Here is a 17,465-nt window from a genome sequence, read left to right on the forward strand (position 1 = left end):
CTACCTGGCTTGTTCTTGACTTAGAGTCCATATGTTGTTTAATAGCCTGTTTAAACGCTGAACGTGAATTGATAGTGACAGAATCACACATTACTTCCCAAGGAAAGCACATTTTTTTCTCTCCTCAGCTATAGAAGGTTGTAGCGCAGACTCTGAATGTCATAGAGACAAACCAAAGACATCCCATATGCATCGGAGTCACATCGTTCCCCGGTATTTTACAGCTTGTTTCTAGCATTACGGACTAAAGTGTCATTATACACTGAGTGAACAAAACATTAACCATTTACTTCAGTGGGCTAAATCAAGTGATTCTTGGTAGTCTTAAACAAATCTACTTTGAAACAAAAGTATATACAGTGCCTTGCGAAAGTATTTTGCCCCCTTGAACTTTGCGACCTTTTGCCACATTTCAGGCTTCAAACATAAAGATATAAAACTGTATTTTTTTGTGAAGAATCAAGAACAAGTGGGACACAATCATGAAGTGGAACGACATTTATTGGATATTTCAAACTTTTTTAACAAATCAAAAACTGAACAATTGGGCGTGCAAAATTATTCAGCCCCTTTACTTTCAGTGCAGCAAACTCTCTCCAGAATTTCAGTGAGGATCTCTGAATGATCCAATGTTGACCTAAATGACTAATGATGATAAATACAATCCACCTGTGTGTAATCAAGTCTCCGTATCAATGCACCTGCACTGTGATAGTCTCAGAGGTCCGTTAAAAGCGCAGAGAGCATCATGAAGAACAAGGAACACACCAGGCAGGTCCGAGATACTGTTGTGAAGAAGTTTAAAGCCGGATTTGGATACAAAAAGATTTCCCAAGCTTTAAACATCCCAAGGAGCACTGTGCAAGCGATAATATTGAAATGGAAGGAGTATCAGACCACTGCAAATCTACCAAGACCTGGCCGTCCCGCTAAACTTTCAGCTCATACAAGGAGAAGACTGATCAGAGATGCAGCCAAGAGGCCCATGATCACTCTGGATGAACTGCAGAGATCTACAGCTGAGGTGGGAGACTCTGTCCATAGGACAACAATCAGTCGTATATTGCACAAATCTGGCCTTTATGGAAGAGTGGCAAGAAGAAAGCCATTTCTTAAAGATATCCATAAAATGTGTCGTTTAAAGTTTGCCACAAGCCACCTGGGAGACACACCAAACATGTGGAAGAAGGTGCTCTGGTCAGATGAAACCAAAATTGAACTATTTGGCAACAATGCAAAATGTTATGTTTGGCGTAAAAGCAACACAGCTCATCACCCTGAACACATCATCCCCACTGTCAAACATGGTGGTGGCAGCATCATGGTTTGGGCCTGCTTTTCTTCAGCAGGGACAGGGAAGATGGTTAAAATTGATGGGAAGATGGATGGAGCCAAATACAGGACCATTCTGGAAGAAAACCCGATGGAGTCTGCAAAAGACCTGAGACTGGGACGGAGATTTGTCTTCCAACAAGACAATGATCCAAAACATAAAGCAAAATCTACAATGGAATGGTTCAAAAATAAACATATCCAGGTGTTAGAATGGCCAAGTCAAAGTCCAGACCTGAATCCAATCGAGAATCTGTGGAAAGAACTGAAAACTGCTGTTCACAAATGCTCTCCATCCAACCTCACTGAGCTCGAGCTGTTTTGCAAGGAGGAATGGGAAAAAAGTCTCTCGATGTGCAAAACTGATAGAGACATACCCCAAGCGACTTACAGCTGTAATCGCAGCATAAGGTGGCGCTACAAAGTATTAACTTAAGGGGGCTGAATAATTTTGCATGTCCAATTTTTCAGTTTTTGATTTATGTTTGAAGCCTGAAATGTGGCAAAAGGTTGCAAAGTTCAAGGGGGGCGAATACTTTCGCAAGGCACTGTATCTCACACATGGCTATGGGCAAAACAAAGAAGACAACTTTACCATGTCAGATATAGAGTTAATTTTGAGTTTGCATCCCAATATTACACTTTATATTCATCACAGAAGACTGAAGTATAACAAAACGTTTTGACATAGAAATGCCGGATTTTCGTCATTCAAAAACATATCATCATTAATTATGAAAAATATGAATAACATTCCACCCATGAGGCCAAAGGAGGTGCTTTTGGTCACTGACTGCAGGAAAGGGCTACATACACCAGGTGAAAGCTATGCTCCCTTATTGATGATCCCTTGTTGAAGGGCAAGACAAGATAGTGAAGTGCCTTTGAACGGGGTATGGTAGTATGTGCCAGGCGCACTGGTTTGTTTCAAGATCTGCAAATCTTCTGGTTTGTTCAAGCTCAAAACTTTCCGGTGTGTATCAAGAATGGTTCGCCACCCAAAGGACATCCAGCCAACTTCACATAACCGTGGAAAGTATTGGAGTCAACATGGGCCAGCATCCCTGTGGAATGCTTTCGACACCTTGTAGAGTCCATGCCCTGACGATTTGAGGCTGTTCTGAGGGCAAATGGGTGGGGTGCAACTCAATATTAGGAAGGTGTTCCTCATGTTTTGTACACTCAAGAGTGTAGATTGGTTTATATTGTATGATCAGGTATATTTTTTCTATTTTCTATTATAGTTTAATATATTTTAATATTTTAGATTTAGATTTTATCTTAAACTCTCAAGGGATGTTTTTTTTGGGTCATTTTCTTTAACAGAAAAACACAATACCCTCATTTAACTTAACACACCAAGCCATTCACTGACACTGAGATAAGAGTGCATCGTGACTGAAGGACTTGGCTGACAAAATCGATGTATAGTAGACTATAACTTTGTCTGTCAAACAGGTAGGCATACTTCTTATTTCTTGAATAGGAAGAAATAGGCTCCAACACAAAGGCCTCTTTGTTCTTAGTAGCCCAAAGTCAAATGAAAACGAAGACCAATTTAAATCCATTTAAATGTCGATTCATACTAACGTAAGTTACGTAAATGACTCGATTATGGTCAATAAATCGCTTCACAATGGGCAACGAAACAGATTGTTTTTTTTATTTAAATCAATTCTAGCAGTAGCAAGCTTATCTCCGGTCCTACTTCTCATCTTCGCATTCTCCCTCTCAAACTGAACAGAACATCGGTAGGCCTAGTCTGCAGGCACAGAATCCGATTTTTTATTGTTTGATTCGCCTGGTGAAGTGCCAGCGTACACAGCACGGCTCATGATTTGGATAGCCTATACATTGCAGTGTGTAATGCAGTATAGCCTAGTTTTACACCATCCCATCAGTGCAACAACATCGAAATATAGTCCTGTAGAAGTATAACGTTGCCTGTGCTTCTCCGAGCATGCTCTTCGTATAGTGCCTTCAGGAAGTATTTAGACCCCTTGACTTTTTCCAACATTTTTACGTTACTGCCTTAAATATTTAATGAAATATTTATTTATTTAAATAACTAATAATCCTCAGCAATCTACACATAATACCCCATAATGACAAAGAGAGTCCATCTGTGGTAAATTCAATTGATTGGACATGATTTGGAAAGGCACACACGAAGAGATTGTCTGCAGAGCTCCGAGACAGGATTGTGTTGAGGCACAGATTTCTGCAGCAGTGAAGGTCCCCAAGAACACAGTGGCCTCCATCATTCTTAAATGGAAGAAGTTTGGAACCACCAAAACTCATCCTAGAGCTGGCCGCCCGGCCAAACTGAACAGCACACAGCCAAGACAACACAGGAGTGGCTCGAGGACAAGTCTCTGAATGTCCTTGAGTGGCCCAGCTAGAGCCCAGACTTGAACCCAATCGAACATCTCTGGAGAGACCTGAAAATAGCTGTGCAGCAACGCTCCCAATCCATCCTGACAGAGCTTGAGACAATCTGCAGAGAACAACGGGAGAAACTCCCCAAATACAGGTGTGCCAGGCTTGTAGCATCATACCCAAGAAGACTCGAGGCTGTAATCGCTGCCAAAGGTGCTTCAACAAAGTACCTAGTAAAGGGTCTGAATACTTATGTAAATGTGATTTTTCCGTTAAAAAAAAGAAGCTATTTAATCAATTTTAGAATAAGGCTGTAACCTAACAAAATGTGGAAAAAGTCAAGGGGTCTGAATGCTTTCCGAATTCACTGTAAAGACTAGGCCTATAGCCTACATTATTATATAGACTGAGGATAATTTGATTGAGATCACACTAGGCAAACTTGATAATCAGAGATGAGGGACAGCATCAGCCACACATTGATATACAGTATAATAAGCAACTAATTCACAATCACTGAGCAACATGACATTTGATCGATTACAAATGACATGACGCTCTCCTGGACTGAATCAAAAATACTAACCCTGACTGAAATTGAAAAAAGATGCCCAGATTTTCCTCCACGTAACAATTGTGTACATTTCGACCGCTCCCTTACCATCAAGAGTTATGAATCTACAGTGTGATCCAGGGATGTACATAGGATTCAGCTATATAGTATGCTATTTTGATGATATTTTGTATACTGTTGCGGAGTCACCAATGACAGACTCGGGTGGGTGTTTTCCCCCTTTCCTGCGATGGTGTGTGAGTTGTGGGTGTGATTGTGTGTGTGTGTGTGTATGTGTGTGTGTGTCAGTTTGAGAGCTATTGTAGGTTGTTCTTCACTCCAGTGGTGTGTGTGTGTGTGTGTGTTTGTCAGTTTGAGAGCTATTGTAGGTTGATCTTCCCTCCAGTGGTGTGTGTATGCGTGTGTGTGTGTGTTTGTCAGTTTGAGAGCTATTGTAGGTTGATCTCCCCTCCAGTGGTGTGTGTGTGTGTGTGTGTTTGCCAGGCGGGGGTACCTGATGGGGGGCTGTGCCCGCTGTCACCCTGGGGTAAGCCTGCAGGGCAGAGGGGCACGTGTCAGCCCTTTCTTTCTTTTTGTCTGTAGAAGTATCATTGATATTCTGAAAGACACCCAACAGCAGTATCAGCAGCAGCAGTAGCAGACTGACTCCTCACTGCACAGTGGAGACAGCAGACAGAGAGAGAAGAGAGCAGGAGAACAATAGAGCTCATCACAGGGGCACTGCAGACTGGGTGTAATCAGAGAGAGAGAGAGAGAGAGACATAGCTCTGCATGTCCACACACATCAGGGAGACACACACAAATGCACAATTTCATGTTGCCATGTTCAGTGTTGGGTAGGATACTTTCTAAATGCAATCTGTTACAGTTACTAGTTACCTGTCCACAATTGTAAAGTAATTTTTTGAATACCCAAACTCAGTAACGTAATCTGATTACTTTCGGTTACGTTTGCCTTAAGAGGCATTAGAAGAAGACAAAAAGGATCCATCAAAGTGTGTCATCATAGTGGTCTCTGACTCGCTCAGGTGGAACAAACTTAAACATGCGCCTTCTTTCAACGCTGAATTGAATGTCATTGAGAAAACAGAAAGGTGACATAATGTATTTTATCGCAAAACATCCTTTAAAGGTAATCCAAGAAGTAATCATCTCGTTTTTCAAAAGCATCTGTAATCTGATTACAATATTTTTGCTGGTAACGTAACTGATTACAGTTACCATTTTTTTCTCATCAGATTACATGTAACTGACTACATGCAAACAGTTACTCCCCAACCCTACCCTTGTTTCAGAGATGTTCTGTTGCAGCTACCAAATTCAGGTACATTACTCAACAAGTCACGTCTTTATAGAGCACACACACACATACACACACACACACACACACCGAGAGAGACAGATGTCTCTGCAACCACAGCAGGTGGGATCTGATTTGAATAAAGAGCAGGACAAAGTGATGAATGACAAATTTTTGGAAAATGTCAACATGAACGACTACACAAAGACCTCAACATTTCATTTGCATGTATCATGTCATAAAAAGAAAAAGGCTGGACAGGAATGTTCTGCACAACACACCCAGTTGTTCAAATACAGACACACAGTAACATTAATCTGGCTAGATGAGAATTATGAGCAGTCTTGCAGTATTTGACTCATCATACTCTGGTAAGGTGGAGATCTATAGTGTAGATTATTACTGTAATAATGTGAGACCTTGCTAGTCTGTCACCGTGTCGAACCTCATGCTGCTCTGGCTGCTTTGAATACTGTAAAGTACAGAAATGACCATTGCCTCTCTCCTCTCTCTGCTGCCAACCTCTCTCTGCCTCCCTCTATCTCTCTCCCTCGCAACACACACACACACACACACACACACACACACACACACACACACACACACACACACACACACACACACACACACACACACACACACACACACACACACACAGATATACAGACCCACTACACACCTTTCAGGTTGGGTGAGCTGGGAGACAGACGCAGGGCCAAAGACATGGCTGGTAATTAAGGCCCTGGTGCTCCCGTTTGACAGAAAATGAAAGAAAATGTCCCCCTCTCTCCCCCCTCTGCTCTCTCTTTCCACCTTCCCTCCCTCTCTTTACCTGTTCTCTCCCGCCCTCTCCTCATGCTCTCAGTTCCCTCTCACTGCCTTCCCTCCCTACCCCCTTCCCTCGGTCCCTCGCCCTCTCTCTCTCCCCCCGTCGGTCTGATTGCCGTCTGGCGTCTCTCACCTGAGTGTTCTACCCAGCCTCATTTTGCTGGTGATTACCCTACTGTGGGTAATTGCAGTGCCATGGCTGTGGATGGTATTTCCTCCCAAGCTCCCCAGGCTCCCAAGGGGCTCTGCTTTATGGTGTGTGTGTGTTTATATGTGTGTCTGAAAGTGTGACTGCTGTTGCTTCAACCTCTCAAGTCCTTGACCCAAAAAGGGGGTGAGTTAGTCTGAGCTATTGCTGTTGAATGAGAAGAGGCAGAGAAGGAATATCTGTTTCCCCGTTCATCTGGTTCTATTTCCATCCGTAATTATTTGGATCGAAAAACAGTTTTAGGGGAAGGAATGTAAACCATTTCCCCAGCCACCTCCCCCATCTTGGCAGCTGCAGAGGCAACAACGTGCGAGTTAGGATCAGAGTTGGTGGTGCAGGATCTCCTGCCTCCCTTCGTCTGCTTCTGTCTATCACTACCTTCCCTTGTTCCCTCAACCCTGTCTTCACAAGCCTCTCCATCCACCATACTGTCTGTCCTCTCTCTCTGTCTTTCCCCAGTCTCATACTGTCCCAGCCAAAAGCCACCCACAGACCGTACGATTTTGCCTTCCCGGCCAAAATGTCCACTTTGTGGGCAATATAGGTAGGCCGTAAACGATTGTCTCGTTCATTGTCTCGTTCAGTGTGACAGGGTCTATGTCTGCAGATTTAAGTATCGTTACGCGCGGTCCTAGGCACCGGCAAAGTTCTGGCTGTGTCAGAATATATTTAGCCTTTATCGTGTAGTGTGGCTGTTGTTACGAGTCGATCCCGGTGACTGACGAATAGGAACAAGGCCGGCAGTGAGTATGCACACAATAATACGATTATTGTGAATAGTCAGAATAATATAGTAGTTTGATTTACACCTTTACACGCTGTGCAATAAGAACGATTTCCCTAATAACTTTGTTTACATGGCACATTGTCACGATTGTTGTATGGAGTAGAAGGTGAGGACCAAAACGCAGCGTGGTTAGTATACAAATCAAATTTATTTATATAGCCCTTCGTACATCAGCTGATATCTCAAAGTGCTGTACAGAAACCCAGCCTAAAACCCCAAACAGCAAGCAATGCAGGTGTAGAAGCACGGTGGCTAGGAAAAACTCCCTAGAAAGGCCAAAACCTAGGAAGAAACCTAGAGAGGAACCAGGCTATGTGGGGTGGCCAAGTCCTCTTCTGGCTGTGCCGGGTGGAGATTATAACAGAACATGGCCAAGATGTTCAAATGTTCATAAATGACCAGCATGGTCGAATAATAATAAGGCAGAACATTCTTACATATACATTCTTCTTTATTGAAGAAATAACATGACGTAAACTGAACCAAAACAATAAACGAATGTGACGCTATAATAAGAACACTGTGCTGACACAAGCAACTAACATAGACATAGATAATCACCCACAAAGTAGCCACAGAATATGGCTGCCTAAATATGGTTCCCAATCAGAGACAACGATAGACAGCTGCCTCTAATTGAGAACCAATCTAGGCAACCATAGACATACAATTTACCTAGAAAGGAAACTGCCCCATAAACATACAAAACCCCTAGACAAGTGGAAACACAAACATCACCCATGTCACACCATGTCACAAAATAACTAGGAAAACAAAGAATTACTAAGGTCAGGGTGTGACACACATCTGAAAACAGGCTACCTGATAGGGTTTTGATAAATGCACAAAATCGCCAAATAAAATGAACGTTTTACCACAGCAACCATGTTATTTTGGGGAAGACTGTTTGATTCACTTCACTCACGCATAAGCGTAGAGAAGTTTGCGATGCTGGTGCTGGCACACGCGCAGATCAAATACACAGCCTACCTCGGTTGATTTAGCCTCTCAAACCAATCGCAGCATGTGACGACAGAATTGAAGCAAATCGTACAGTCTGTCCAGGTTGATGTCAAGATTTTAATTTGGTATCATCGCACAGTGTGACATGTGACAACTGTAAAAGACTGAATCCGATGTACAGTAGTTTGCATTCCCATGGCTTTCTCCCACGTTCTTGCTTCTGTCTACCCCATCTAACCCTGTCGCCCCCTGCCTCCTTTCTGCCCTCTCCCCTTGTCCCTAACCTTCTGATGATTCCCTCTTCTTCTGCTGGACTGCTACCTTACCCTTCTTCCCCCAGCCTCCCCCAAGACCTCACACCTCCATGACAGTGTGGAGATTACATAAATGAGTAATGGCATCACAGCCTGCATCATGACAGGTCAATGACCACCTTGCCTCCCCAGACTGGCTGTGCCTTCCAAATGGCCATTGTGTTTTAAAGAGACCTGCTTATAAAGCTCTGAGTGCCAAGGCAGTTCTCTCTCTCTCTCTCTCTCTGTCTGTCTGTGTGTGTGTGTGTGTGTGAGTGTGTGTGTGTGTGTGTGTGTGTGTGTGTGTGTGTGTGTGTGTGTGTGTGTGTGTGTGTGTGTGTGTGTGTGTGTGTAAAAGACAGAGAAAGGAGAGGGAAAGAGAGAGAGAGAGAGAAATGACAAAGAATATTTAGATAGAGCTCCTCTCCTCATCTGTGCTGCGTACACACATTCCGCAAAATGTAGGTCAGGCAGCCCCAGTCACTCTTAAAAACTGAAGGCTATTTTAGGCTTGCGTGTGTGTAATGTGTGTACGTGTGTGTAATGTGTGTACGCTTGTGCCTGTGTGTACGTGTGTGCCTGTGTGTATGTGTGTGCTTGTGTGTACGTGTGTGCCTGTGTGTACGCGTGTGCCTGTGTTTACGCGTGTGCCTGTGTGTACGCGTGCGCCTGTGTGTGTGTCTCGTGCACAGTCTCCCTGAGCCTATCTCTCTGCTGTGGAATTTTATTGCAAATGTTTTTTTACAGGCACCACATATCAGGCAATATACAACTGCTATTTACAGGCCATATACCCTGGCTCTGATAAATATCACTTTTGAAAAGGGCTAAGTCCACCCTCCCCCCACCTCTATGGGTTATGAAATAACAACAATTACACAAACACCCCATCACTCACTCCAAAAAGTGTGTGTGTGCTGCGTTAATGCATATATGTGTGTTTGTGTGTTGATTTGTAATGAATGGTTACAGCCCAGCCTGTCAGTCTGGGCTGTAGTCAGCGCTGCTACTGCCTTGCTGAGGTCACTCTGTCGCTGTCCTTGGTGCTGGAAGAGTAGCACACACTAACCATAATGAATACCATCTCTGCTGTAGAAATGGATTACTAAAACACACACACACGACCCCGTAGAGAGAAGTAGGCCAAGGCATTGGGATGTGGGAAGCTACAACACGACACGTCAGGGCTCTGATTTCATCCTCTGTCCCAAATCAAGGCCTTAATCAGACCAATCAGAGAGCAGGGCCAGCGGCACTCAGTGTCTGATTAGAGAACTGGGGGACAGGGAGGAGAGGGGTGAGTGTGTAGAGAGAAGGGAGAGAGGAGAGAGAAAATAAGAGAGGGAGAAAAGTAAAGGTTTACGGGAGGAAGGAACTTTTTCTTGTTCTTTTTTTGTAGGAGGGGATGTAACTCTGAAACCAGGGCTGAACGCTGACAGTAGCAGAGAGAAGTCTTTTGGGCATATGCTTTAGGGCTTTTGTTATTTTTCAACTACAAAAGGAGACAGAGAAGAGAGAGAGGAAGAGAGAGGATGAGATAGGAAGAGAGCAGGAAACAGAATGAGAACCCCCAGTGGTTCAAAGGAAAACTGTGAAAACCCACTACATGAAAACACACACACACCGCGACGCCACTATCTCCCTAGCAGTATTCCCAGCAACATATTGTGTTGCACAGCTGGCGATTGTAAGCTTTAATGTAGAGAAGTGGTCCTGTCTGTGACTGCAGCTCTGGCTGTGACTGGCTACTCATCACTGCTGCATCATGAACTCCTCTGCTGTCTCCTGGACACTCCTCCAATTAACATGCCTACATACAGGACAGACACAGAGACAGGGAGGGATGGAGAGAGAGGAGGGGTGGGGGGTGAAGAAGGGAAGAGAGTGAGGGAGAGAGGGAATTTATACATGCCTACCTCTGCCTGTTAAGATAGAGGGCCCGGCAGCCTATTTAGTGGGTGTGAAGCAGCAACAGTTGAGTAGGAGTTGCATTTACAAGTGTACAAATTGTAAAAATGGCTTTAGAAAAATACTTGCATTCATTGACAAAAAGAATAACTTGCAAAAATAATAAACAGTTGGCCAATAGCAGTATTACCTTAGTATTACCTAGCCTAAGCGCTTTAAACATTGGGCAAAACACCTATAAACATACATCAGAGTATAGACCATTGGTGGTCTTTACATGGTTATAAAGCATAGTGTTTGATTGTAGCCTAGTAGCGATAGCATAGTTAACTTAGCAAACAATGTTGGGCGTGCAAAAATATGGCTGCTTCCATGTACTTACCACAAATGCCTCATTTGCTAAGTTCGCCATACTGTAGCTTGCTCTTACTCTTTCTATATCTGCATTGGCAAAGCATAGGCCTAGGCTACACAATACCAATTCTAGATCCCAGATGCAGGAAATTTGATGAACTGGAAAAGTAGACTGTGTCCATTTGTGTGGAAAGCAATGGAGGGAAATGTTGTGACCTGGCGTCACTGCCGAAATACCTAAAAGGGCCCTCGTTCTCTCCCTCACTTTCTCTCACTGTGCATCCTCTGTGTTCACCATGCATCTTGCTCTGCGTCTGGTCTCTTGCTCTTTGTTTGTCCCTGGGCGTCTGTGTTTTGAGAGGCAGTGTTATTGCCCTGGTCAGGGGAGATAAATGGCCTCTTACAGTATATCTGGACTGTTTTACATCAGCAGTGGTTGAACCTCCTTGGAGCTGCCAAGCATGCTTTGTCCACCCAACACCCCTTCCTCTCTCTCTCTCTCTCTCTCTCTCTCAATCCCTCCCTCTCTTTCCCCCTCTCTCTCTCTCTCTCTCTCTCTCTCTCTCTCTCTCTCGATCCCTGCCTTGCTCAAATACTCTCTCAATCCCCCCCTCTCTCCCCCTCTCTCTTCCTTTCTCTCCCGCCCATCTTCCTTCCTTTCTCTCTCTCTCCCTCTCTTTCCCTCTCTCTCTCTCTCTCTCTCTCTCTCTCTCTCTCTCTCTCTCTCTCTCTCTCTCTCAATCCCTCCCTCTCTTTCCCTCTCTCTCTCTCTCTCTCGATCCCTGCCTTGCTCAAATACTCTCTCAATCCCCCCCTCTCTCCCCCTCTCTCTTCCTTTCTCTCCCGCCCATCTTCCTTCCTTCCTTTTTCTCTCTCTCTCTCTCTCTCTCTCTCTCTCTCTCTCTCTCTCTATCTCTCTCTCTCTCTCTCTCTCTCTCCTATCTATTGCTTACTCGCACACCTTCTCTCTCTCTCCCCCGCTATCTTTGTCTCTTTTCAATTCATAGGACGGCAGAGTTGAAGAGAAATCATGGAGGGTAGCATGGATCATTAGCTATATTTTTTCCCACTTCCTGCAGAATATGATAGATCTAGCTAATTACCGCCGTGCCAAGTCTATTTCATAAAATGACAAGCAGCTATCGGGAGGGAGGAAATCACATTCACTCCGTATATAGCATACATGTTATACTATGTGACTATTCATGAGTCTATCATCGGCTTCCTTCTCAAAGGAAGGAAACTCAAGCCAAAAGCTATCATACAGCCTGGGTAATTATGATTTGCATGGAGATTTGAATTCCTAAGTATGGATATTGTTTTTTAAATTCTTTGCAGAAAATGAACTTGAAAGAGTGGTGATCCCTTTCTCTCCAGTCAAACCTCTACTGTTGTGGGCAACGGAGGAAGCAGAGATCTGGACCAAAGAACAATCTCACCCCAAACCATTTCAGGTACAGTTACAACAACCGTTTCAGTTATAATGATACGGTACATCTTGATAATCTCATAACCCTGTTTTAAGATGTAAAGCCACACACTCTGTCATACTCAATCCCAACCATTCAAAGTAAAGATACAAAACTCTGTCACACCCAAACCTTTCCACAAGCTTGTCTCAGAGTGATAGCTACCTACCTACCTACAACAACACTCACTGGAGAAAATGTTGATAGCAGATCCATCCTTATCTCCCCCTCTCCCTCTCTATCTCTGGCACCCACTCAATGCTATCAGCCTGGTCCTTCACAACTATTCAGATGCACTTATTTTAGCGAGCTTGCATGTTTACTGTCACTGGGTGATGATGGCGTAAATACCTAGTTGCAGTGAAATTTGATCATGCAAGTGTGGTTTTCGGAAGCCTCCCCAATGACTCACTGAAGGAATACCAACACAGGCTGAGGAGTGGGGTGGTGGAGAGGTGTGTGTGTGGGGGGGGGGGGGGGGGGGGGGGGGTAGCACCGTATGCCTGAGACATATTCTCCCAAAACTTCAAGGTGAAACAAAGGAAAACTGATAACGATGTGAATTGTGGTCCCAGCCCCCACCACACACACACACACACACACACACACACACACACACACACACACACACACACACACACACACACACACACACGCACACACGCACACACACATACGCACACACACACACGCACACACACATACGCACACACAAACACACACACACACACACGCGCGCGCGCGCACGCACACGCACGCACACGCACACACACATACGCACACACACATACGCACACACAGACAGCACAGAAAGGGCACGAATGAGAGTTATTCCGCCTCTTATCTGCAATATACAGTATAAATACGGTAAAACGGTATGAACATAGGGGAAACAGATCTTCCTTATCTTTCCATTACTGCAAGCTCCACAAGCTATTACATCTGTGACATTTGTGTAAAAAAACGGGCGGGTGTGGAGGATGAGGAGGGTGAGGAGGGTGTGGAGTGTGAGGAGGGTGGGGAGGGTGAGGAGGGCTCTTAACACCCAGAGGGGCGGACGAGTCTCAGACAGGCTTTCAGGGACCTGGGCACCGGTCTCACAAGGGGCCTCGATGGAGGAAGTGACAACGACGGAGATGCAGTTGTTGTTGTCATGGCGGCTGAGAGAAGCCCTTAGAGAGAATCTGACAGTTGTAGATAGGCACAGTTTTGTGTGTGTGTGTTGTGTGTTGTGTGTTGTGTGTTTGTCTGTGGAACTCCCTCACTCACCATAGCCAGGAGGAAATAGCTCACGTTGTGTTTTCTGACATAAAGTGTAGCACTGTTGCGGTCAGGTGTTGAGTGCTTTCCATATGGTTGTTGAAAAACACCAGTGCAATGCACAGCATTATCATGTTGAGCCTGGCTAGTCTCAGCAGGTGACGACTAATTGAGTTTCTGTCATGCAGTTCATTCATTGTCCCTCACATTTGCTCCTTTGCTCTGTCTGTCTCTCATGAGCCAAATGTCACCGTAAATAGAGTGTGGTGAGTTGGGCCACACGGATTGATAACTTCTTGTTATTTTCCCCTGAGGTAGGATTTCCTCTCATTACCATGGAAACCCCTGCGCCGCTCCACAGAAATATAATTTCAGGCTCTCCTCTTCCACCCCCCCACCCCCCACCCCCAAAAAACACCCTGCCGTTCACACTAATAAGATTTACTAGGTACCGTTGGCTTTGATCATTTTATTTTCCCCGTTTGAAACATTTATGGCCAGCATTAAAAAAAAAAAACACGACGGCTTCCACCATTAGGACTGAAGGCTTCAGTGGTACTTTAATAAATCATGGAGCATTAAAGAGACATCCAAACTCGGCTAGCCTGTGATAGTCCACAACTCAGCGAGCGTTCATATCTTCAGTAACATCTGGGAATAACAGAATGCGCCCCTTCTATCAACTCATCAACGGTTAATTCTCCTCTGACCAGTCGGGATCCACTTTTACTGTGAGATGATGGCTTTAGTGTGGGAGACATTGTGGAGTGGGAGTGATGTGATATCTGTGAGATTAAAAAGAGGATTTACAGATGAGACATTGATTTGAGAGGCATGCAGAACATTGTGTACACAGTGAATAATGTGGTCTAGCGGAATATGGGAGGGATTATAATTATACTCTATATATATATATGACTTTGTTTGAGGAATGTGCCAAGTGGTATAAAGCAGAGATGACACCTTTAGGCAGAAAGTAGTATAGGTGCCCTTTAATGGAGAAGTGTGACTGTGTTGGCGAACGATGGAACATCATAATCCGTACACAAATATGGACCAGAAGAAGAACCAATGCAATTATGCATTTGTTTTCACAGTACATTTGCATACATATTTCAAAGCTCCATGAAGGAAAGGTTTGGGTGACAGTAGCACCTGGCAAAATCTACATTTCTTAATCCTTTTAAAGAGAGAATAAATGCAATTTCACAGTGTCAGAAACAGTGAAGCTTTGGTACCAGGCAATTACTGTCGGGATAAATTGGGGTGTAGGTGTCTCAGTGTGTGTTCATAAGAGAGAGTGACAGACGGGCGGACGGACTGGTGGACCGATGGGCGGGCGGGCGGGCAGACTGGTGGACCGATGGGCGGGAGGGCAGACTGGTGGACCGACGAGCGGGTGGGCAGACTGGTGGACCGACGGGCGGGCGGGCAGACTGGTGGACCGGCGGGCGGGCGGGCAGACTGGTGGACCGGCGGGCGGGCAGACTGGTGGACCAACGGGCGGGCGGGCAGATTGGTGGACCGACGGGCGGGCGGGCGGGCAGACTGGTGGACCGACGGGGGGGCAGACTGGTGGACCGACGGGCGGGCGGGTGGGCAGACTGGTGGACCGACAGGCGGGCGGGCAGACTGGTGAACCGACGGGCGGGCAGTCTGGTGGACCGGCGGGCGGGCGGACAGACTGGTGGACCAACGGGCGGGCGGACAGACTGGTGGACCGGCGGGCGGGCGGGCAGACTGGTGGACCAACGGGCGGACGGGCAGACTGGCAGACTGGTGGACCGGCGGGCGGGCAGACTGGTGGACCAACGGGCGGGCGGGCAGATTGGTGGACCGACGGGCGGGCGGGCGGGCAGACTGGTGGACCGACGGGGGGGCAGACTGGTGGACCGACGGGCGGGCGGGTGGGCAGACTGGTGGACCGACAGGCGGGCGGGCAGACTGGTGAACCGACGGGCGGGCAGTCTGGTGGACCGGCGGGCGGGCGGACAGACTGGTGGACCAACGGGCGGGCGGACAGACTGGTGGACCGGCGGGCGGGCGGGCAGACTGGTGGACCAACGGGCGGACGGGCAGACTGGCAGACTGGTGGACCGGCGGGCGGGCAGACTGGTGGACCAACGGGCGGACGGGCAGACTGGCAGACTGGTGGACCGACAGGCGGGCGGACAGACTGGTGGACCAACGGGCGGGCGGACAGACTGGTGGACCGGCGGGCGGGCGGGCAGACTGGTGGACCAACGGGCGGGCGGGCAGATTGGTGGACCGACGGGCGGGCGGGCAGACTGGTGGACCGACGGGGGGGCAGACTGGTGGACCGACGGGCGGGCGGGTGGGCAGACTGGTGGACCGACAGGCGGGCGGGCAGACTGGTGAACCGACGGGCGGGCAGTCTGGTGGACCGGCGGGCGGGCGGACAGACTGGTGGACCAACGGGCGGGCGGACAGACTGGTGGACCGGCGGGCGGGGCGGGCAGACTGGTGGACCAACGGGCGGGGCGGGCAGATTGGTGGACCGACGGGCGGGGCGGGCGGGCAGACTGGTGGACCGACGGGGGGGCAGACTGGTGGACCGACGGGCGGGCGGGTGGGCAGACTGGTGGACCGACAGGCGGGCGGGCAGACTGGTGAACCGACGGGCGGGCAGTCTGGTGGACCGGCGGGCGGGCGGGGCAGACTGGTGAACCGACGGGCCGGGCAGACTGGTGGACCGGCGGGCGGGCAGACTGGTGGACCAACGGGCGGGCGGGCAGACTGGTGGACCGGCGGGCAGGCAGACTGGTGGACCGGCGGGCGGGCAGACTGGTGGACCGACGGGCGGGCGGACAGACTGGTGGACCGACGGGCGGGCGGACAGACTGGTGGACCGACGGGGGGGAAGACTGGTGGACCGACGAGCGGGCGGGCAGACTGGTGGACCAACGGGCGGGCGGGCAGACTGGTGGACCGGCGGGCGGACAGACTGGTGGGCCAACGGGCGGGCGGACAGACTGGTGGACCGACGGGGGGGCAGACTGGTGGACCGACGGGGGGGCAGACTGGTGGACCGACGAGCGGGCGGGCAGACTGGTGGACCGGCGGGCGGGCAGACTGGTGGACCAACGGGCGGGCGGGCAGATTGATGGACCGACGGGCGGGCGGGCAGTCTGGTGGACCGGCGGGCGGGCAGACTGGTGGACCGGTGGGCAGGCGGGCAGACTGGTGGACCGACGGGCGGGCGGGCGGGCAGACTGGTGGACCGGCGGGCGGGCGGGCGGGTGGGCAGACTGGTGGACCGACGGGCGGGCAGACAGACAGACAGACTCAGGTGCCGGGCCACCAAAGCCACTCTTCTCTTGGCACAGGCCCTGGCAGGGCTTCTTTCTCTGACTATCTGTTTGTGTCTCCTCTGCAGATGGAGGTGAATGCAGACGAGAAGCGCCATCGCACACGCTCAAAAGGTATCCGAGGTGCGTCTGCACTCTCCTCAAATCACTGCAGGCGCCATTCAGGGTGACCTTACCCCAACCCACAAGCACACACATACACACAAACACACACAAATACACACACACACACACACACACACACACACAGCTCTCTCACTCACTGCTTCACTCTTCTCTTCACACTGTCTCTCACCTCACAAGCCATCCTATATGAGACACTCTTGAATTCACAATTCTCCAGGCAGTCTATCCAGCCAATTACATCGTGTTATTGTGCCTGCCTCCATTGAATATGGTTGTCACTGTTTTTAACCTTGATGAAAGCATGCTTTTACGATATAGGGATTACTCTTTTTCTTTCGCATCCCCTCACTCATTA

At 48.0% G+C, this 17,465-nt stretch overlaps 1 protein-coding gene across 6 annotated transcripts in view; it reads left to right on the plus strand.

Moving 5' to 3' along the window:
* Nucleotides 1-17,465, plus strand: part of LOC109904515 (myelin transcription factor 1-like protein) — a 135,922-nt gene that overhangs the window by 27,965 nt on the left and 90,492 nt on the right. For all 6 annotated transcript variants that reach the window (XM_031788295.1, XM_031788296.1, XM_031788292.1 and 3 more), the window contains exons 2-3: nt 12,265-12,380; nt 17,053-17,098. In XM_031788295.1, the coding sequence (XP_031644155.1) occupies nt 17,053-17,098 (46 nt within the window). In that variant the 5' untranslated portion in view covers nt 12,265-12,380. The remainder of the gene's footprint in view (nt 1-12,264; nt 12,381-17,052; nt 17,099-17,465) is intronic.

This window comes from Oncorhynchus kisutch, linkage group LG14 (genome assembly GCF_002021735.2).
Source record: "Oncorhynchus kisutch isolate 150728-3 linkage group LG14, Okis_V2, whole genome shotgun sequence".
Classification (NCBI taxonomy): Eukaryota; Metazoa; Chordata; class Actinopteri; order Salmoniformes; family Salmonidae; genus Oncorhynchus; species Oncorhynchus kisutch.